This window comes from Cornus florida, unplaced genomic scaffold, assembly GCF_030987335.1.
Source record: "Cornus florida cultivar Cherokee Brave unplaced genomic scaffold, ASM3098733v1 CherokeeBrave_3.0.0_Hap2_Chr01, whole genome shotgun sequence".
Taxonomy (NCBI): Eukaryota; Viridiplantae; Streptophyta; class Magnoliopsida; order Cornales; family Cornaceae; genus Cornus; species Cornus florida.
Genome location: NW_026775571.1, coordinates 66,628,830 through 66,652,354, shown reverse-complemented (window position 1 = coordinate 66,652,354; position 23,525 = coordinate 66,628,830). Strand labels below are relative to the sequence as shown.

Below are 23,525 nucleotides of genomic sequence, written 5' to 3'. Positions count from 1 at the left end.
GGATATCAATCAAGAATTGACATGGCTAGGACTTGGTTCCAGTACGGGGGATGACCTTCTACAACTATAGTGCGTACTAGAGGAAAGATACCCATGGGTTAGTAGCCCTAAAGTGATCTTAAGAGTACGGTTTTAATCCGGACGATATCCGAGTTTCCACATTGGTTGATTTCACTCTTTAAATTTCAAGTGCTATTCCTTGAAGATTTAAACCTTGTCGTGTTATGTGAAATGCTCCAATCTCGTTTACTTGCATAGATATTATGCCTTGTTCTTGATTCATGTGTAATTCCTTTCGTATTTCATAGAATGTTCCATCCTTATTTAATTACATGGATATTATGTATTGTTCTTGATTTTGTGTATTGTTCCTATCGTGTTAAGTTGAATGCTCCAATCTTATTAATTGCATAGATATTATGCCTTATTCGTGATTTCAAGTATACTTCTTGTCGTGTTATGTAAAATATCCCACTCTTGTTTCATTGCATAGACATTATGCATTATCTTTGATTACATGCATACTTCTTGTCGTGTTAATTGGATTATTCTAATCTTGTTCAATTACTTGATAAAGTGATACATGTTAAATTGTTAACTTATCGTGTTCTTTGGATTACCCCAACCATGATTTATTTCATATGTGTATGTATATCACGTTTCTTGTTGATAATTCTCCATGGTAGCTTAGGATGATCCCTGAGTCTAACCTTTGACATAGACGCTAGGTGGCATGATCCCTTTTGAACTACTGTATGCAAGTCTAAAAATTTGAAAGAAATCGAGTCGATGCATGCTCATTTTCTACGAGTAAACTTGTTTACTCACCTTGAAGTTACTGGGGGATTTGATCAGGTACAGGATTCAAGACTCAAAGACTTGCACTTGCCTTGGGTGGTTTGGAGATTTGAAGTTCTTTAAGTGTATTCTTGTTCATGATTCTTGTAAAGGTTGGCTTGAAATGCTATTTGTAGCCCTATATGTCAAAATGTGTATATTTGATTTTAAATATGTAATGTGTACATGAGTACACTCTTTTCAATATATTTGACATATATGAAATGAGGCCGGAGGCCAATGTCATGTATCTTGTATTCTACGCACTTTCATTTTCAAGAAATGTCATGAAAATATTGAAAAATGCTACGTCATTACTTCATAACTTTTGCATCGAGTATGTGAATTTTATTTTTATTCTTTCATAGGGTCTTATAAATCATGTTTGAAGTGTGGCCAAGGGCCAAACAGTAATTTGGAGTCATTTGTTAATTTTAGTTTTCAAAATTTTCATTTCTAGTTCATTTTTGCCTTTTTGGCCGTGGTGGGGGGGGGGGGTCAAATCTTGCATCGGCCAGTATTTTTAAGCCGTGGACCATTGTAGCACGTCCTAATGGGTAAGTTACATTTGCGTATATAATCATTTTCAAGAAAAATCTCATCCTTTGTGATTTGAGCCTCCTATGGACTCATTTTAAAATTTTCTTGCATAAACTGATTTTAGGGCAATCTGGGGTTTTCTTTCGGGAAATAAATTCAGGTCTTTACATGGTCACTTAGAAAATGTGATTTTAGGAGGGGTTTCTTCTTCGTGTTTTTCCAAAAAATGTCGTCTTGGTACCGGAAATCCCTCGTGAGTTCAGCTTTTCAGTTTTGCATTTAGCAGCTTTTTGGAGCCTCTTGTTCAGATTTCTTGGAGGGGCATTTTGGCCACTTCACAGTGCATTTTATTTATTTTCGTCCGCAAAGTGGGGTAGAAAATTTGGTTTCGGGAGGGGTTTATTCTTTGTGTTTTTCCAGAAAAATTCGTTTGGTAGCCCGTTTCCGATCTCAGATCCTATAGCAGCTTTTTACCCTCTTGGTCTAGACTGATCTAGGGGCATTTCATTTGAAAAATAAATTCCGGTCTTAATATGGTCACATAGAAAACGTAATTTTAGGGGGGGTTTCTTCACAACATTTTTCCAGAAAATGTCATCTCGGACCCAAAAACCCCGCGTCAAATCTGCTTTCCTGTGCGCATATGCACTATTCGAAAGTCTGTTACAAGGGCATTTTGGGAATTTTACGTCAAAAATAAAATTTTCTTTTGACATGGTCAGCTTGAAAAAATTATTTTAAGGGGGGTTCCTTCTTTGTGTTTTTTAAGAAAACATTGTTTAATACCTCAAAACGGTAGACGAACTTCAGCATTTTGCTTAGGTTACTTTTCACGACCACGGCGATGTCAAAACTTTGTTTTGACTTTTCTCTTCCATCCGGACTCCAAATTAAGTGATTCTTGATTCTAACTTGATTAATTTTTCGCTGTCTTCCCAGTGGTGTGCTAGGTAGCACCCGATTTTATATTTTTTCAGAATGACCATTTTACCCTTGGGGCTATTTTTGTCCGGTTTTCTTCTAATTCGCTTCCTCTACTTTCTTTTGGGTTCCGTGACTTCATGCAATGTTACGGATGTGTTTCGGGAATGATATACATTTTAGGGACGTTATTTTCATGTAAAATGACTATTTTGCCCCTGGGGACTTAATTGTTAATTTTTCGATCTTTTGCTTCCGCGTCAGTTCTCATTGAGTTCCACGACCTCATGAAAGGTCATCAAAGTGTCTTAGAGGTGTGTTGTGCCTTGGGACATCATTGACTTGTTTCTTACTTCCGCGTCTGGATCCGCTAGCGGGTCAATCTTCGGTTCATCACAGGACGCGCTGGCTTAAAAACTAGGGTTGTCACAAAGAGAGAGACAGGGTTCATATATATATATATATATATATATATATATATATATATAAGATCATAAAAAATTTCACCAAATAAGATTTAATTTGCGAAACAAGAATTACGGACCTTGATTAAAAAAAGTAGCCAAAATCGAAACTCTATCTCAATGGGTTTGGTAAAGAACACGGCCTTTGATGTCAAGAAAGAAGAGAGCAAAGGCCGCCCCTGCCATGGATTAGTTGATTTAGAAAAAAATTACAGAGCTTGATTAGTTGATTTAGAAAGAAAAATTAAATCAAAACCCATACATACAAGTTAGCAGTTGTAGAGGAGAGGGGGGCAAGCTTGAGAGTTGAACTTCTGATTCTTGTTGATTTTGTAGTTTGCAGTTGCGCAGAGAGAGAGAGAGAGAGAGAGAGGGGTGGCAATTTCAGAGTTGAGAACGAGAATGGAGATGGAGGAGGCTGAAATGATTAGCCCTAAATATATATATGGCAATTTGGGAGGCTGAAATGATTTGCCCTAAATATATATATACATATATATATATATATGTATAATATATATAAATTTTTGAAAAAAAAAAAATTATATAAAAAAATTTATATAATAATATAAATAAATATTTATTTATATTATTATATAAATTTTTTTATATAATTTTTTTTTTTCAAAAATTTATATATATTATACATATATATACATATATATGTATATTATATATATTTGATTATATTATTATTATTATATATATATATAGTTGGTCCTTTTTTGACTCTTAATTTTAGATTTTTGATTCTTTTTAATTAAGTTTAATTTTAGTTTCCTTCTAATGTCTACAACTTGACTTGGAATGTACCTAATATTAACCTTATTGATGCAAATATCAATGGTGGGAATGGTAGTTAAAAAAGAATAGTGGTTGTGTCAAAAAATAACATTTTGCATAAAATACATTATTGGAGCAGAATTGCTAAAATATAGCATTTTGACACTGTAGCACTGTCAAAATATAGATTTGGCATCCAAATTTAGCACTCTAACATTGTAGATGCTCTAACTCATTAGCATAGCCTCTCATTCTTAAAGAAGATTGGAGGAGTTTGAGTCCTAACATGGGTCAAGTATATATTAGTAATCACGAATACTTTTTTGAAGGTGACATGTTAGCACTTACCGGATACCGGTTAGAATTATTCTGAATAGTAAATATTTTATTTTCTAGTTGATTACAGGCATGTACACGACAAGGATAGGTTTTGGCCACTTTCAGACGAGGTGATTTTGTATTTATTTTAAAAAAAATAGAATTCAATGCAATTTAAAATATATTAGAGGTTAATTAAAAAATAATATAAAATTTTTAAAAACAAAAATAAAAATATTTAGCTCAAAATTTCAAATTGCTGATTTATTTATTATTATACATGCCACACTGTGTCCTATTTTTTGAGATTTTCTGTATTGTTGTGTCCATACCTACTCGTAGCTGTGCTTACTAGAGTGTGAGTAGGGATGGCAATTACAGGCATGTACAAGATAAGGATAAGTTTTGGCCACTTTCAGGCGAGGTGATTTTGTATTTATTTAAAAAAAAAAAAATAGAATTCAATGCAATTTAAAATATATTAGAGGTTAATTAAAAAATAATATAAAATTTTTAAAAATAAAAATAAAAAATATTTAGCTCAAAATTTCAAATTATTGATTTATTTATTATTATACATATCCATGCCATACAGTGTCCTATTTTTTGAGAATTTTCGTATTGCTGTGTCCATACCTACTCATATTTGTGCTTACTAAACTGTGAGTAAGAATGACAATTTATCCCACGGGGATGGGTACCCACCTCGTTTATAGCAGTTTGGAAGAGCGTTTAACTTATTTGGACGGGGATGATAATTATTAATGAAAACCTGTGCGGGTTCGGGGTGACGGCGGGGGAGGTCACCCTATCCATCCCGCCCCGCTTAGGTAAGTAAATTACTAAATTAACCTTATTTTATTAGTATAGATAGTTAGTTCTACAAATCCTAAGTCACATTCACTAACTTTCCCAGCTGTTTTAGAGAGCGGCAGAGCCCTACGAACTAAAAACGCTTGTACCCTTGAATTTTATATTAAATTATTGATTGCCGATTAAATTTTTTTCTTTTCAATAGTTTTATAGTTGTATTTTAGGAATTTTTTAAAAAAAAGACAGAGAAATTCGGGAACTAAATGGGGCGGGGCAAGTACCCGCGGGATAGAAAAAAGTTATACGGGGCGGGAATGGGGTGAAAAGGCCCATGTAGGCAATTTGAGATGAGAATGGGGCGAGAGTTTCTAAACGATTGCGAAAAAGAATACACCAACCCAAAACGACCCCGTTGCCATCCGTATGTGTTGGTCTTGAGGGAAAAAAAAAACACACACACACTACATCAGGTTAAAAATAACTTAAATTAGTAAGGATCCTTGATGAAAACTTTTTTTTTTGGTCCCTTCCTTTTTGGTTAAGTAAAATTTGTATAACAGTGAGAATTTACAGTATACAAAGGGGCATGCCCTTGCAAGTAGAAAACAAAAATCCAATGATCAAAGTAGCCAAAAGCCATGAGTAACAGAGCTTGTGACGGTAAGCACAAAAAAAAAATAAAAAATAAAAAAAAGCAATAATATTGTTAAATTCATTACCCAATGACACAATCACTCACACTTGTAATGATGCCACACCAACTGTTGTTATACATTTTTTTACATTGGACACTTGTAATCATGCCACACCATTTGTTGTTATACATTTTTCTACATTGTCCATTTTGTCTCCAATTAATTGAGGAGATCTAGACCCCTGCTTTAAAATTTTAAAAGACATTGAGCAGTTTGTGAGACAAGACCAGGACATCCACTAAAATCATGTGGAGTAAAGCAAAGTCATTACCATTTCAATCTTGACGAATCACGTTTTCCAATTTTAATAGACACTCCATCGGCAAACACCTTCTTGACTTATATCTTTTTTTCCATTTAACTTCATGTAACACTATTCCATCTTTGTATTGATTATTCTCAGCTTTAGTAACTTGCCATTGTGACAGTAAGCACAAATCTCAGACCTTAGAAGATGCATGTCTTCTTTTACTGTATTTTCGTCGACCTTGCCAATGTCACATGCAACAATTGAGCAAGTTCTCCGATTCAAAAAAACTATATTGAGGTCACGAGAACAAAACATGTTTTAGTGTTTTTTCAATTTTATGTTTTTCAATTTATGTTGATTATTCAGTTTTCAATTTAAAGTGCATATATATACAAAGATGAAATATAAAAACAACATAAAATAAAATAAAAATTTTAAAACAAAACTCAACATACCGAGATGAGAGAGATGAGGAAATAGAGAGAGAGAGAGAGAGAGAGAGAGCTTGGGGAGATTCTGGATAGAGAGAAGAGAATCCGAGAGTGGAGAGAGACGCGATGAAGAGAGAGCTCGGCCCCTTCGCGAAGAACTCGCCGGAGTGATAGAAGGCAGCGGCGAAGCTTGGGTTCGCCGGAAAACGCAGAGGTGAGACAGAGGGAGTTTCTCTTTAGATCTTCATACACAGTGGTCGATTTGAAGCCCAATCTTCAAATAGCGTCGCAATTTTAGAGAGAGAACAAGGATAAGTATGTTAAGACGAAGAAGATGACTCTCAAGGCAAGCTTCAGATCTATTTCAGTGTGGTTGATTTCAAGCCCATAGCAGTGACAAAAAGACGCCTGTGTAGGAAAGCTTCGTCGATTTCAAGCCCAGTTTGGTTTTCGTCGATTTCAAGCCCGACGTTGTGCACTGGAGTCACCGTATCGCCTTCAGCTGCGCGAACGCTAGCCCTCGAATATTGTTGCGATTTGTGTTTATACCTGTTCTCAAATTGGAACAAGTTAGGGCAAAATCTTGTTCCAACCTTTGGCCCATTTTTACAAAATGTTCTGACACTGTTGAAACCAATACAGGCCGTGCCAAATATGTTTTGAATCTCAATAGTGATACTGTAGTACTTTTGCAACACTACAAAACACATACCAAACAAGGCCTTACTGCTCTCTCTGCTTCTATCTGCTGATTGATCCAGCGGCCAAAATTGGGCCACGCCAATTACAAAAAGGAAATCCAGGTCATTGTAAAACGCTGACGTTTCAGTTAAATGAAAAAAGTAGGGAAACAATGCCAAGGCAAACACTGCCTTAACGATCCAGACCAGTTCTCTCTCCTTCCCATCCTGACTCCCAAACTGGTTTTTTCCTGTGTCTTTCTCTCTCTGTCTATGCCCAGAAGAAACCAGAGATGGGTGGGCGTGTATCTACAACAAATGCTGAGTTAGTATGTACTGATTTTCAAGCTGAGATCAGTTGTTGATTGAGTCTCTCTCCTCCATTAATTATCCATAGATTCAGCAAACAAACTAAACTCAGAACCTCTGTACTCTCTGGGGTAAGCAAGAAAATTAAGGAAAACCAAAGAATCCCAAAAATACAATTTTTTTTTTGCAAGATTTCAAAACACTAGCTAATTTCTCCATTCTTCTCTATGTCTCTCTTTCCACTATATTTTTCTTATCATTTTCAGAATGTCAAAAATACTCATTTGCACATTCTTATGTCTCATCTTTGATTTGTCTGATGAAGGATGGTGACTACAAAAAAACCCATGGTTTCTCCTTCGCATAGTTGGAGAGAAAGAGACAAAGGAGAGAACCAGATTTGGGGAAGAAAGATAGGGGAGAGAGAACTGGGTTTGGATTGTAAAGTCAGTGTTTCCCTATTTTTTTTTTCATTCAACTGAAAAACTAGCGTTTTACAATGACCTGGATTTCCTTTTTTTTAATTGGCGTGGCCTAATTTTGACCGCTGGATCAATCAGCAGATAGAAGCGGAGAAAGCACTAAACGTAGAGGAGCCGGATCAAATTTTGGTTTTGTTCTGCTACTGTTGGCTATAAAACAAGTCCACACAAATCTGAAATGGCCCAAAAATTAATTACTGTAGCAATTTTGGAACAAAACAAGACATTACATAACATGTACCAAACAAAGCCTAAATGTATAAGTATTAAAAATCACTGCAGTACCAAACCCCCTACGAGGATCCGGTCTCTTATATCAAACCCACTTCTAAATTGCTGGGTTGGGGTTCGGTAAAAGAGGCCACGCTTCTGTAGATCAAGACTGAACCGAGCTCTAAATGTAACTGTGTGAGCCCAACCCGCAGAATAACCCAAACCCGTGGATTCCAGATGGCAAATTGCCGCAGCCCTACGCAATATTCACGCTGTCAGAAGTGTCAACATCTCTCTTTCTCTCTCACGCACATGCGCGCCACACACACACACATCTATATATATATATATATATATATATATATATATATAGTCCATATATTACATGGAGAAATTCACACTAATGGAAAATCAGCCCGAAGATTCTGCTGGAATCGAAACTGACGAATTTCCGGATGAGTTTCAGTGTTGCGTATGCCTGTAAGTTTTCATCAACCTCATGTAATTTCGACCCAAAAAAAAATTGGATGTTTTGCCAGATTGATTCAATTATTTTCTGTTTATTTATTTATTAATGTATATATATGCGTATGCGTGTGCCTGTTTATTTGCTAGATTATTGTAACTCTGACATTAGTATTTTCGACAATAATTTGGCGGTTCCCGAGTTTATGTGTTTGTGTATATATATATAAATGCACGTATAAGGTTTTGTTAAAATTCCTAATTTCTAATATACTAGCATTTTAATTACTAGCATGTGGTTTAATAAATTGTCAAAATAGAATTCACATTGAAGCAAAGTTAGTGACCGACCAAAATTTATCAAACACTACAGAATTATAATTTGTTTGTGTGAGAGAGGAATATTGTAGATGGGTGACTTATTTTACCTGGTTAGACTATGTTGCAGAGAACATGTTCTGATTTGGTTTGTGTTATAGTAAAGAAATTTCCACAGACTGATGTGGGGATTTTTTTTTTAATATACACATATGTTTTTTCTGGCAAAGGAAGGATATATATTAATATGATATAGAAAATAGAATCCGGAGAAACAACATTGCTAAGCCAATGTGGCAAATCATCAACAAAGAAGAAGAACGTTTGAGCCAAGAAAGGTGCAACAGAATTATACTCCCTAGGAGCATAATACTGCACTTTAAAGGACCCCACCACCCATGATCATACTCTAATTACCACTTGTGCATCCCCTTCAAGAATGAACTGCCTCCCACTCTAAGCAGAAACAGAGTGAGTAGCACTATTCTTAAAACAGACCTTGAGCAATTTTCAATTTCATAAAATTGACCCAAAGCCTGTTCAACTTCCACATCAGACCATTCCTTTCCACTGAAAAGCAATTCATTCCTTGATTTCCATATATACCAAGCCACATAAGCTGCAATACCCAACGACCTATCTCTTTGCTCTTCCTCTTTCCATCTATTACCCACATCCATCCACCATTGAATTGAAGAAATTTACAACTGAGGGTTAATATCCACTATCAATTGTGATAATTTCCAAATTTTCACAGCTCTATCACATGTAAGAAGGCAATGAACAATTGACTCCTCTTGACAATGGCAAAATTTGCATTAGTATAAATGGATAACTCCCCTCTTAATAGAGAAACTGCAACAGGAAGTCTTTTTAAACAAACCCGCCAAAGAAATTGTTTAATTTTGGGTTTGATCTTCAACCTCCAAAGCCCATTACAGAAACTGGGATCCATTCTTCTAGGCTCCTCTCCTTGAATAGAACTGATTTGTGCTGCTTGCTTAATGTTGAAAGCAAGAGAGTGACCAGACTTAACTGGAAAAAAAAAGTCATCATTAGAGTACCAAATTAATTTATCATCCCCATTCTCGTAACTCAAATGAAAATTTCAAAATTAACTCCCAGTCTTCCCTGTGAAATAACTCTTTTACCAGGGGTTCATTCCATCTCTGTAAGTTAGATTCAATCAATTGAGATATCCATCTAATGTCACCGCCAGTAGGATCACTGGATGAAAACTGACGTGGGATTAAAATTACAAAAAATGTTAGCTATAATTAGCAAACTATACTTACCTTAGCAAAAAAATTTTTCATATTATCTGTAGTTGCCTATCAACTTCTGCTTTGCCATTCTGATCAGTTGTGGTCCATATTTTGTCACACACGATGCAACCGGAGCACTTCATCATCTCACTTATTGATGCGCCTCTAAGTTATCGTAAACGAGTACCATTGATTCTACTATCATTTGTCTCTTAATGATCTGTTGTACATCTTTATAGCATGAAGCTAACCTTTCAACACTTCATTAGCAGCTCTTTATTTCACCCATCCTGCCAATTTACAGAAAATTTTGTTTTTAAGCTCTGAATTTCACTGAATAATTAAAGTAACATGTCGAAATTGGCACCATTGAGTATCTTTTAGTCATCTGGCTTAACTACAGAGGTGCTTTATATGCATCAACTATAAAGCATTAATTAAAAACATTTGATTTCTTTTTCTTTGGTGAATAACCTGTTTTGATGGCTCTTCCTTTTACCTTGCAGGGATATCTTCTACAAACCAGTTGTATTGGGTAAGAAGGCATTACAAAAGGGTAACAAATTTTTAGTTATTCCTTCATCAAGTTCTAAATCCTATATGTCTTGCTTGCAGCCTGTGGCCACATTTCATGCTTCTGGTGTATCTTCCAATCTATGGATTCTTGGAAGGGATCACATTGTCCAGTTTGTCGGCATTCATATAATCATTTCCCTAGTATCTGTCAATTGCTGCACGTCTTGCTTCTGAAGTTATATCCATTAGCCTATGAAAGAAGGGAAAGACAAGTCAGAGGTGCATTTTGTTCAAAACTTAATGTTAACTTTTAGGATTAATTTATATAGATCACTTGTTTTACCAATAATTATGATTCATATGGCATATTTGCATTTCTTTTTTTAAGTTTTTTAGATTGCTCAGAATTTGTGAATGGTCATAAAATATGCATCAATCTAAATTGCTTAGAATTTTTTATTAGTAAGAAAATATGATCATAATGTATTACATACTATTCTGCCTTAAGGAAACCAAGGTTTATTAGTTTTGTTCTGTTCTGTTCTTTTTCTCCTTTTAGAATTTTAGAGTTTATTTTAGAGTTAATGCCATAAAAAGGCTTAAGATTTAGTGTAAGTTGCACATGAAGGTCTGTTTATGATTGGACATATGGCCTAAAGATAGTCTTCTTGATCATTATGGTTTTTCCTGGAGAATACTGGTTTTCTGAGAATGAGGAAGTTACATTAGTGGTAGTGCAATGGTACTCTGAAGCCCTGGCTGCCTTATTGCGTAACTTGGCCACCTTCCATTTTTTATTTAAAAAATTACTCTGAAGTCCAAGCATTGTTGAAAATAAGAGTCAAAACCTCATATACTTGTGATGGACAAAAATTACCACAATTGTTGTTAAATTTTGATAAGTTCAAATTCAAATTATGTAATTCTATCTGATTGGGCTCCTCTTTGCTATGAATTGCTAGATTGATCCCATAGGTGTGAATCAGCCCCTATTTATTATGTGTCAGCTGGGTTGAATACTTGAATCCCATATTGTTGGGAATCTTAATGAATTTATAATAACAAAACAAGAATCTCACAATCAACGATTTGGGAACGATTCACGCTTTTTGGTTATTTATCAAACCAACATCCAAAAAAACCTTTCTTTTTTGCTTTTACTTCCTCCAAAGTAAGCTTTTCAAAGTTTCTATTAGGTTTCTCTGGTTAAACTACTGTTGCTTCTCTTCCCCCCCATCCCCTGCATTTTTTAAGTATTACAGCATATAGTAGATCTCTTGGACTCTTTTCCAAAAGACAATGAATTTGTTTTCCTCTCTTTACAAAACCAAATTGAAAACCATTTCCTTGAACATGACATTTTTTAGTGTTTAACGAGGTTGAATAGGTCGCCCTTTTAAGAGTGTTTTATTTAATGTTTGGATTTCTATATAATTATATTTGAACTGATGATGATAAGGGTAGAGTGTGAAAGTGCATTCAGAGACTAATTATTGTGGTGATATATATTGTGGTGTTATAAATCCAACATTTATTTCAACGTTCCAACAATCAAATCCTTAAAATACCAGAAGTTAACACAAAAAAACCAAGCTAATCTAGCCCTTACACCTCAGAAAGCACACAACTTTCTTCGACCCTTTTAAACCTTAATCTCATAAGTTTCCACAACCTTAGCCCACCACAAAATTATCATTTGTGGTGAATTGAATATTCAAAAATGCTGTTTTATCAGTTTGGAATAACATTCCAACAGCTGTTGCTTTACACTTTTCCAACAATTCAGAAACTTGACCACCCTCATATGTTAAACAATAATGAGGGTGTGAGTAAATGAAGAAAAAAAATCAGTGGTGGCAAAGGATAAAATTATGGGGGCACTTATATAATTATCCAAGATTTTCTAGGTGAAAATAGGAATTTATTAAAATGCCAGTGGGGGCAAGTTCCCCCACTGGGCATTACATGAGTCCGTCCCTGACCACTCTATATGGAGGGATGTTGGAATCCATTTCTATTTTAAAAATATTTATTTCTTAAGTTGGCAAGGCCTCACAATTTTTGTAGGTATGCAATTTTATATGGAAACAGCATTTAATAAGATGTGGCCCGAGTTTTACATGCGCACCTACATTCTAATTTGGAAGAAAATGATTCTCAATTTTGGTTGATGTACCCACCCTAGAAACTAAGGCCCAAATGAAATTTGGTAAGTTCTCTATTAAACCAACACAATCTTGGACATACTGTGCGTGAGAATAAAGCTAGATCTTCAAGGGATCAAGTTGGTTGGGAGACTTGGAGTGGATCAGGTTGCTCCCATGATGAATTCTGTTTTGGAATAAAATTCACCATAATAAAACAATTTTGAGTTGATATTATTTGATTTTATGCAGCAACATGTAACCACTTTAGCCATACAGGACTCTTTCCATGCTTTTTTTTTTTGATAAGTTGGACTCTTTCCATGTTTTAACTTCTAAATGAAGGTAAAAAATAAGCTGCTGTTCTATTTCCCAGTTGAAAGCTATATTTATAAATGCTTAAGTTGCTAATTTTCATCATCCTGCGCAAAACCAAGAAACCCCCGCTGTTTAAGCATGTATTAATAGACTTGTGGTAAAATTGTCACTTCTTAGTGCATTTATCTAGTATTATCTAATAACAGTTCTGTTTATTATTATTGTTGCAGAAGAAGAAAAGAAAAGTGAATCCTTTTCTCCCCAGTTTGATGATTATTTAGCAGTATCTCATACCACTAACGAGTCCGATATCGTTAGCGGCTTTTCTCCACATTCTACTACCTCACAAAATAAGTTGTATTTAGAATCACGTTCTTCTGTTGAAGGGGAATCTTCCTCAATCAAGGATCTTCCAGAAGTTGTTATGTCTCATGATGATAAAACAATGACAATTCCTATAACATCGAGCTATAAAGCCACTAGAGATGTGACCACCCAGGGAAATAGCATGCTTGAAAAGAAATCTGCTCGTGGATCTATCAATCAGGTGCTTATTACTGATTTACTGTGTGCCGCATGCAAGCAACTTCTCTGTCGACCCGTAGTTCTTAATTGTGGCCATGGTAAACCTTACAACTTTAAATAGCCATGTTGAGATTAGAGTCAGAAGAAAGATATTATTAAGAAAATCTCATGTCATTACCTTTCTTTGTGCAGTATATTGTGAAGCCTGTCTCGTTAATCTCGGTGATGAGGTATGTAGCTGTCAAATTTGTCACAGCATGCATCCAAATGGATTCCCAAAAGTTTGTTTGGTTCTAGAGCATTTCTTGGAGAAGCATTTTTCTGAAGAATATGCTGCAAGAAAAGACGCTGTACTCAGACAACCTGATTGTCACCATGTCAATCGATTAACGTGTAAGTGCTAATTGTTTTGTCATATTTCATGGATATTGATTTTGTGAGTTTATCCGGATCACACTTCAGTTTGAATGTCACATATATTCTAGAGAAGTCACATGCAGAGATACACATACTTGGATGTATATCTAAATGTATGTACATAGTACATAAATATATACACATATCCACCTCTTTTAGATTCTCAAACGTAAATAAAAATTTGTTCTGTACTCTATCAAGCATGGACGTGGGGTACATATACAACACAACATCCACATGTTAATACCATGAGTTCTACAAAAAAAAAAAAAAAAAAAAAAAAATCATGTTATACCACAATATCGAAATGCATGCCTAATTGTTAGATATCTTATCAAATATTTCATGAATATACCAAAAATTCTGAATTTCTTACTAACAAATTTGAAAGTATGTGAGAAAATTCAGAGTTAAGTTGTGCGGATATGGACCAAATTTGATTCAATTTTCCCTTCTTATATCTCAATTCTTTTTATTTAAGTAATTCTCCAAGTGTTTGGAACTCTAGTTATATTCTTCTTCTTCTTCTTTTTTGGTAGGCAACTCTATTTATATTCTTATATAAACTTGTTAAACTATGGGAGATGAAAACTAGAGATTTTTGCCATATTAAATATATTAAGAATGGAGATTCATGTGTTTTAGTAAATGTGGAAAAATTATTTCTCTGCGGCGCGTTCTCTCTCCGGCCCATTCTCTCTCTCTCTCTCTCTCTCCCCGTGTCTCTCTCTTCTGTCTAATTGGTTCAAGTGTGAGGCAAGCAATATTTGGTGTTTACCAGTCAACGAGGTCGAAGTTATTGGAAACAAAACTAAGATCTCATCAAAGATGCCTGAAGCTGATCTCTCACAGGTTCAAACTATTTTGTTTACATGTTCAAAATTTGGTCTTTTATTTTATTTATTTGACAGCGATTTTTTTTTTGAAAATATAGTAAAAAATAATTATTTATTTTTTTAACTAGGCTAAAGGGGTTGGATCCTGTGAAAAGTTTTGGGGAACAGACAATCAAAAGATTGTGTTCTTTTTCGCAGGCAATTTTTCTGGGCCAAAGGGGTCGGGTTGTGACGATGAGTCTGATCCTTGTGAACAGGTCAAATTTTGTAAACGGATCAAACCATGTCAACTAGTGAAAATTCTTGAGAGAAAAAGGAAAAAGAAAAAAAGAGAGTATCTTTTCAAGAAAAAAATTTCTGCGCTAAACCGATTCAAGTCGTTCTAATGAGTCAGTTTGTGGAAATTGGTCGTATCCTTGGAAATGGTTGGATTCTTATAAAATGGGTCAGCCCATGGTAACTTGGATTTTTAGCTTCTAATTTCGTAAAATAGTATATAATTTAAAACATTTCCAAAAAAAGGTTTGCTGGCAGGTTTTAGTTTGACCCACCTGTTTCAAACTCACACACACAGTTAATATGGTTTTCTATCGTAGTTTTATTGGTCATTTTTATCCATCCTAATATGACGATGGATTTAGCCGAAACTAAGAATGGATGTTACATTTTGTAAAAAATAGTTTCCAAAGAAAAGTTTTGGTGGGTCATGATGGGTTGACCCGACCCATATCCGTCCCGGTCCAAATCTGACCTAATCCGCCCATTTGCTAGGCCTAATTGTGTGATTGATGAAGGTTGAAGCAAGATTTTGATGCGATCTTTCGGTTTAACCTTCCACTGAAGTGACACCACATATGGACCAAGACTTACTTTTGCTCACGGAATATGCAAACACTACATTTTTTCGTCACTGTCCTTTTAACAAGCTCGTCCCCAATAGCCTGAAAATGTTTCGTACTTTCACTGCATTTAGGTGCCGATGCAGTCCTTGCATGTTATGCACTTGAATCCATGTCAACAATGTACAACATACACCATAGGGTTGGGTGCATATTTTTATATCACAGAATCTTACCCCACTTCTTCTCTCATCTAGGACAAGGTCCTTTTTTCTTAGGAATAGCTTTTGACCGTAGTATTCTAGTTGTCAGCCTTACTGTTTCAAGAAGTGTTGATGTATTCTGAAAATTAGAGCCCTTGGGATAGTACCCTGTAATCACATATGTTTTCTTTTCCTTGTTCTTTTTCTTCAATCAATAGAAGAAACCCATTCCCTTTGATTCCCATGTTTTGAATCCTCAACCTCCACTAACTGAGGTTCTCACAAAGCATCCCTCTTTACACTTGATCAACACTTGCATCTTAAAGTTCTTTGGTTACTATTCAGAAACCTTCCACACTTCTTATTAAATGACATTTGGAAGATAGCAGGACCAGTGCGATGATGGTGTTATCACATTACGTGCTTAGGGAAAAGTACTATATTCATTACATAGCATATAAAGTTGAATGTGAATTGGAGATGCTCCCTAAAATTACATCTTAAAGTTCTTTGGTTACTGTTCAGAAACCTTCTACACTTCTTATTAAATGACATTTGGGAGATAGCATGACCAGTGGGATGATGGTATTAATCCATTACATGCTTAGGAAAAAGTACTATATAAAGTTGGACGTGAATTGGAGATGCTCCCTAAAATTAGGATCACTTTCATGTGTTATTATGTCAACTTGAGCATGATTTGACTTCTACTGCACTTTATATTCAGGTCCAACACAAGCTCAGAAGCATGCTGCCGAATTATCATCAATATCTACAAATGCTTACTTGCTCTGGTTGTCTGGCCAAGGGCCCAAGGTTCATGTTGCTGTTGGTTGTGACTTTTGCGGGGTAATGCAATTACTCTTTTATATTTACTCAATTTCGGTTGTTTGTTACGAGAGAATGTGCTAAAGTTGCTTGATGGTTTTTTATGTAGGAAAAATATCAGATATTCTGATGTATAGTTTCCTAAAAACCTGATAGTTACAGCACACATGTTAGGCAAGTTAGATGTGATGGCTGTCTCTCTAAATGGGTTTGTTCTTAGCATACCGCCGAACCGGTGGAAATGGATCATTTGTTTAGACAAACATATCTACTTTTGCTGAACAAAACTAAGATTTGTTTTCCTTTTCTTTCACAAAATGTAGTATAAAGTCACATGTTTGATATTTTTCATAATTAGAGGAATTCAGAATTGTTTAAACGGTACAAGCTGCCTAACGAAATTGGGATCTCAACATCCGGCTTCTTGGTTTGGTTAAAAGCATTTCTGAACAACACCGGGCCATTGGCCCTGGTGTTATATAACCTCTCCTTCCCAAAAGGGAGGTGAAAGTTCGAGCCCCGTGGTACATTGTGGTGGTGTGTGTGAGTATTTACCTAACCAGAAAAATATAAAAAGTTATGAGCATTGTTTTCAATAAACAATCCCCCTCCCCTCCCTACCCCAAACAAAAACACATCATTAAGCTCGCTGTTGAGAAAATGGAAAATAGGATATATACCAAGCCTGGACTTTTGGTTATGTACCTTGGAATAGTTAAGTGGCAGTTTATATGTATGTTGGCAGAAAAGACTAAAGTAATTACAATGGTGAAGATGGATTAGTTGCCCCAGATTTGTCAATAAATGACTTTGCCTTTATTGCTTTATCAATTGACATGAAATAGTTTGCAATGACTAATAGCATGGTAAAGCTTAGGAGAGAGAAACAAATGGGGTAGGGTGAAGAGATAGTCAAGTCATGGTGAGAAATAGTGAAAAGGTGTTTTAACATCGAGTTTATATGAAACTCTTGCTGGAGTACAAATTCAAATTTTTCTTTAAGACTTTGGGAAACAAACTCACAAGTTACCATATAAACTCTTGCTGGTGTACAATTTCAAATTTTCACTTTAATACTTTGGGAAACAAACTCCTCTTTGGTGTATCAGCCATCCGGCCCGTCACTCCTAGAGTCCTTGAGCAAGTAGTGGATAAGTTTTTGTCCTCCTTGTGCCTGAGAACTAGTTTAATTCATTCTAATACCTGATTCTTTTTGCAGATGTATCCGATTGTTGGGGAGCGATACAAATGCAAAGATTGCACGGAGAAAATGGGTTTTGACCTATGTGAAAAGTGCTATAAGAGTTCCTCCAAGCTTCCGGGGAGATTTAATCAGCATCACACACCAGAACACAAGTTTGAGATTGAAGAGCCAGTTGTTGTCATGTTGGACCATTTGTTATGGAGGCTAGGGACTGCACAGCCCGAAGAAGTCTCCGATGATGCGGATGGCGAAGATGTTTCCCCTCCTATCTCATCTGACGAGACTTTATTGAATCCAGAAGATGGTCCAGCGGCTCCTATTTCCTCAGATGAAAATTTACAAGATCGAGATGGAGATGGTACCGACTCCAGACCCTAGAATCATGTCAAGTTTCATCCAGAAATATATTTGGAAGTGCTTCCCAGCCCCTCAAATTTTAGGATGCTCAAATGTTCTTCAGTTCATCTTCGCCAATTTGCCCGTGATGATGTGTTTAATATACCTCCTGTACAGTTTCCCAAGTCGTTTCTATTTTATTTTGAGAGTGAGTACATGTGAATACTTGCATTATGCGAGCATCATGCTGCATTTTACGGAGTAGCATGTTGTCCGAGGAAAAAAAAAGACTTCTGTTAATGTGAAAGCCAGATTATTACTCATTCTAAATACAAATGGATCTGTAGTTTCAGGGGGAAAAAACGATCTATAGTTTCTAATTATGTGTCATCATCAGAGAGGTTTCCTCAGTATTGAGATCATATATTGTATAACTTGCAGCTATATTCATTTACAAACAAGAATATATCTTTCTGTTCTTACGAAGACTTGAACCCTCGACCTTCAATTTGAAATGTGAGAAAGAACAATTAGCCCTTAGCCTTTGGTGTATGGGGTGGGTAATTGAATGGATAAAATGGACTATCTCGGCTTGAAGATTTAACGTGATTAGTTTATTTATTTATTTATTATATTTTTTTAATGTCCTCCATATTACCTTTCCTTTCAAAGTCTAAGGAGAGAAAATACTATATCACAAACATAAGTTAGTGTTGATTGTTTGAGACATTTCTGAATTGACAATGACATAAAGATGACAAATTTGTTTATATGTTTCTTCGTGATTGGCAGGACCATGTAATAATCTCTTTGTTGGAATTTGAATGAACAAACTTGCCAATTCTAAGAGAGTATACTATCCTTTCCCAATTATAATTTTTTTTCTCTTAATTTTGAATATAAATATAGTCAAGTCAAATTCAAATTACCAAAGAACAATAAACAAATGAATAAAAACTATCATCATTCTCAAACAAAAGTATCATCATTCTCAAAGATTTTAGAGATTAGTGCTAAAGGTGAGGACATCCACAGAGATTCGTTGTACAAAAGTAAGGTAGCTAACCATGGTATTGCATCTCAAAATTATTTGTTGAGGAATTACTGAAAAACCCATTCATGAGGTTGGTTTAATCAACCACTTCTCTAATGTATGAAAGGAATAATGGTGAATGCATTGAATTTAACATCTAATTATGCCATCCACGAATGTAGATATCTAATTATTTGACAAACAAAAATGAAAACCTCCCAAAAATAGGACAAGAAACAACTTTGCAATAATCAGTGCAACCCTTCTTTGCATCCCCAATTCTTCGATCCATGTATTCCGAAAAAATACTCACATTGAATTATTCTTTATATATATCTATGTATATATATATTTCTCAACATTTATATCTTTTTCCACATATATCTTTTTTCTTAATTTTCTAATTTCCTTTTCTTCTTCTTTATTACTGCCGGCAAAGAATTTTTCTCTTTTTTGTTTTATTTTCTTTTCTTCTCATTCATTATCGGCAAAGAGGGGGGGTGGGGGGGTGTGCATTAATGGTGAAGAAAGGAGCAATTAATGATGGTGACCAGTAACTTTTAAATCAACCAAGAACACCAACCAACACAATTTGGCGAAATATATCCCATAATGGCGACCCACGTTACCCACAGTAAGATTTTTGGGTTTGTAGTGAGGGTAAGGGGGAGTGTGGAATTTGCAGTGAGGGTAAGGGCATTTTAGTCTTTTCAGTTTTATTTTTTATTTTTTACAATAAAAGTCAATTAAAAAATTAGGGGTAAAATTATATTTTCAAATATTTTTAATGAGTAGCACAAACGCCTAGAGAAAAGATGCATTAATGTTTAGCACAATGTAAGACAACACTCGTTCAAAGGGATTCTGTCTGCAAGTTGAAAACATTCATTCGCCAGGGCCCTAATGTTTACAGTTTTCAGAAATTTGAAAACAAGAGTAAAATTTCTCGAAGTTGAAACAGAGTAAAATCACGTTTTGTAAGGCCCTAATGTTTACAGTTTTCAAAAATTTGAAAACAAGAAGACAAAAAAAATGAGGGCCCGTTTGGCACAGTTGCTTTGTGATTTTGGTTTCACTCGAAGCAGAAGTAATGTTTCTACTTTTAGAATGTGTTCAACACTATTTAGAAATTTGTTTGGTAATTTAAATTTGTTACAAGATTTTTAGAAGCAAAAACATGAAAGCATGTTTGGTAAAAAGTGTAGCAATTTTGAAAATTTGAATGATTAGTTAAAAATATTATTTTAAATTATTATTATTATTATTATTATTATTTAACAATGTTTTACTGCAGTGTGGAAGCAAACAAAAGTATCATTTTGATACTTTTGATTTTCGCCTTAATTTTCGAAGCGTTTTGGTACTATTCAAAAAGTACAACAAATATTACGAATCATGTTTCGTACTTTTGCTTCGCTACACTGCACTAGCAAAATTCTTCTGTTAGCTCTTGCATACAATTTGAGGCTGTATGCATTGATTACATACAATACATGAAATCGGCATACACCCAATTTTTACCCGAGGCATTTTCCAATTGTTTGAATAAAGAGTTCCATTAAAAGTGAGAGAGTTGACTCTTCCAAACTCAAATTGATTCATGGTTAAATTGTTGATAACTTAACATGCATTTCCAAATTATGTATTATCCTCACTATTTGTGACAAATTGTCCACTGACATTGTAATAATCTATGAAACCTGTAAAAAATGAGAGAAAATATCACTTAGGTTACAAACTTCTGTTAGCGTTAATTGTTTGGGACACTTTCGGAACTTATGTTGTGTTCACAATTGGGAAATTTTGAAAATTAATTTTATTAGAATCAATTTTTCAAACAGAAACTTTTGGACAAATCTATATAATTTTGTAATGATGCATTTTACTCCGCATAATTATCCATGCATAAAATCAGTAAAAATAAATAAATAAAAAACCTATACTGCCCTCTAGCAATAAGCAAGCTTTTGCCCAATCAGCAGTCGCCAACTCTGTCCCAGTTTAGAAAAGCTAGTTTTTTCCAAGTTCAGAACCAATAAGGTATAAGAGAGAAATAAAAAGAAGAATAATCAACTGATTTCTCATATGATGACACTAAAGTAAATGCAGTTTTACTTGTATGACAATATAGAACCAGTGTGGGAAAGTCTTCCTCCCAATCTGGTATTCATTATTCCATTCATTATTTTGGGGGTAAAAAACCTTTTAAGATACTCTCTCTGTAGGTAACTTTAGGAAATTGATGCAACCCAAAGGAGTAGACAATAACGATAATATTATGGAGATCGAACCATTCTATTTGTACGCACAAAGAGATTATTCATAACATACATATACACACATGATTTGTGAATATATCCATCATATAGGATTATATACATATAATATACACAAATCTATTAGATGTATATCCATCAGATAAATATTATACAACTATAATTGTATACAAAAATCTGTTAGATGTCAAACTCAAGGATAGCACATTGTAAAAAATATACCACATAAAGGGGGTTCTTTAAGAAAACTTTCAAGTTGTGACTTTACCCGGTCAATAATTTAAAATTGAATGAAGCACTAATATTTAACATTAGTGCTATGTTTGTTTCGACATAAAATTTTCTCTTAAAAAATATTTTTCTTTTTGCAGGTAAAATATTCTTTTATTTTTATTTTGTCGGTATTTGGCAAAGGCATACGTTGAGGTTGAGGTCGAGTCCATCGAATAAGACAACAAGTAAAATAACTTACAGAAAATTGATGAATAAATTATTTTTGTTAAATTTTAATATTTTTTTTTTCGTAAATATTTTAGACACAACCAAACACCATAAAATAAAAAAATATTTTTTAAAAAATATTTTACGTCGGAGACTACGACAATTACATTTTACACTAAACTTGAGAGGACAAACAAATTGACATTATCATAGTTTTACAAGGTTAGACAAATTTGACACCTAGCCACACGGCTTTACCGGATGCCTGCACCCATACTCCATGCAAAAGTACGACATTTGAAGAGAATTATGCAAGAATATTAGTTATGTAACTTGTAAACATACTCACATACTAAGAAGTACAGAAGCAGATACGGGACACAGATATGACACGCACGGATACAGCGATACGATAAATCCTACAAAATTGGACAGGGATAGGCGGGGACTATATTTTTTTATACATATATATGATGTACTTTAAGAAATCAAGAGTAATATTATATTTTATCAATCTAATAATGAAAAAAAAAATTGTGTTTGCTGGAAAAAAGAAAAATAGATAGAAAGAAGGTTAAGAAAGAGAAAAAAATTAAAGAAACAAAGAAAATTAGGGTTTTGTTAGAAAAATAATTAGGGCTTAGTTAAAATAAAGGTAAGAATCCGTAGAAGAGAAAATATTCATGTTAAAAAGAGGAAAAAGAGAAACAAAAGAAGAATTTTGTTGTGAATGGAAAAATGGAAGTTTTAGGGTTTGTGAAGAAGAAGAAGAGAGAAAAGAGGAGCGAGAGAGATAATCCACCGAAGCTTGGTCGGTGGAAGAACAAGAAAGAGTCCAAGTTGATCTTGCAAAAGCTTAAAACTTTGAACTAAAATATAAGAATAAATATATGGTTGTTCTACTATAAAATTATTTTATAAAAAAACAACTTTAAAGTAATTATATAATGACCATCATGTTATTTAAACTTATAAAACAACTCCTCATATTTATACTTCAATCCAGTTTTCTTTCTAAAACTTTCCTAAAAATCCCCCAGAATGATTTAATTGAAAAAAAAAACAAACAAGAATGCAACACGTGTGTCATACACGTATCTATGGCATATGGAATGCGTGTCGTGTCGTGCAATTCAGACACGTTTTTTTGGCGTCTCCGACATGTGTTGGGGTGTGTCCGACACGTGTCGGTGTTCAACACATATTATTTGCCCTTTTAGGCATGTTCATGCTTCCTAACTCACATACATGCAACAAGACACTAGTGCAGTGGTGAAATGCTGGGGTTTTCAAGCGTGAAACCATGGGTTCAAATGCCAAAGGTTAGTTTTGTATATGATCTGTCTGTAATGACCATTTTTGGCATAGTGATACAGCAGACTCATAAAACCTAAGCATACTTCCAAGTATCTTGTTAGAGTTCCCTCTCAAGGGAATGCAATAAATCTCAGCAAATTCTCCTCATGAACATCGCAATACATTAGTCATGTCTCACAAACAAGACAGCATAAATGGGAGAATATTCTTCTCTAAGAAGTAAAACAAGGGTCTTTAGTAGATTTTTAAAAATAACTACATAACATAATCATGTACTATACCATGTCAAATTCAAATTACCAAAGAATAATAAACAAATGAACAAAGGATCATCATTCTTGGAGATTATTGCTAAAGGTGAGGACATCCATAGAGTTTAGTTTTAAAAAAATTCAGGAAACTATAGTATTGCATCTCAAAATTATTTATTGAGGAATGAGTCGAATGACTAATTATATTCCAAACTGAACAACCCATTCATATGGTTGGTTTAATCAACCACATCTAA

The 23,525-nt window shown here is 34.5% G+C and overlaps 1 protein-coding gene across 1 annotated transcript; it reads left to right on the top strand.

The window, feature by feature from the left end:
• The first annotated feature begins 8,101 nt into the window (after nucleotides 1–8,101).
• On the top strand, nucleotides 8,102–18,436 carry LOC132299327 (E3 ubiquitin-protein ligase PRT1). The gene is made up of 7 exons (XM_059795861.1): nucleotides 8,102–8,216; nucleotides 10,291–10,319; nucleotides 10,400–10,579; nucleotides 12,993–13,385; nucleotides 13,480–13,680; nucleotides 16,310–16,431; nucleotides 17,630–18,436. Exons 1-7 carry the CDS (start codon nucleotides 8,122–8,124, stop codon nucleotides 17,990–17,992), a joined length of 1,383 nt encoding a protein of 460 aa, XP_059651844.1. The 5' UTR covers nucleotides 8,102–8,121; the 3' UTR covers nucleotides 17,993–18,436.
• The last annotated feature ends 5,089 nt before the right edge of the window (nucleotides 18,437–23,525 follow it).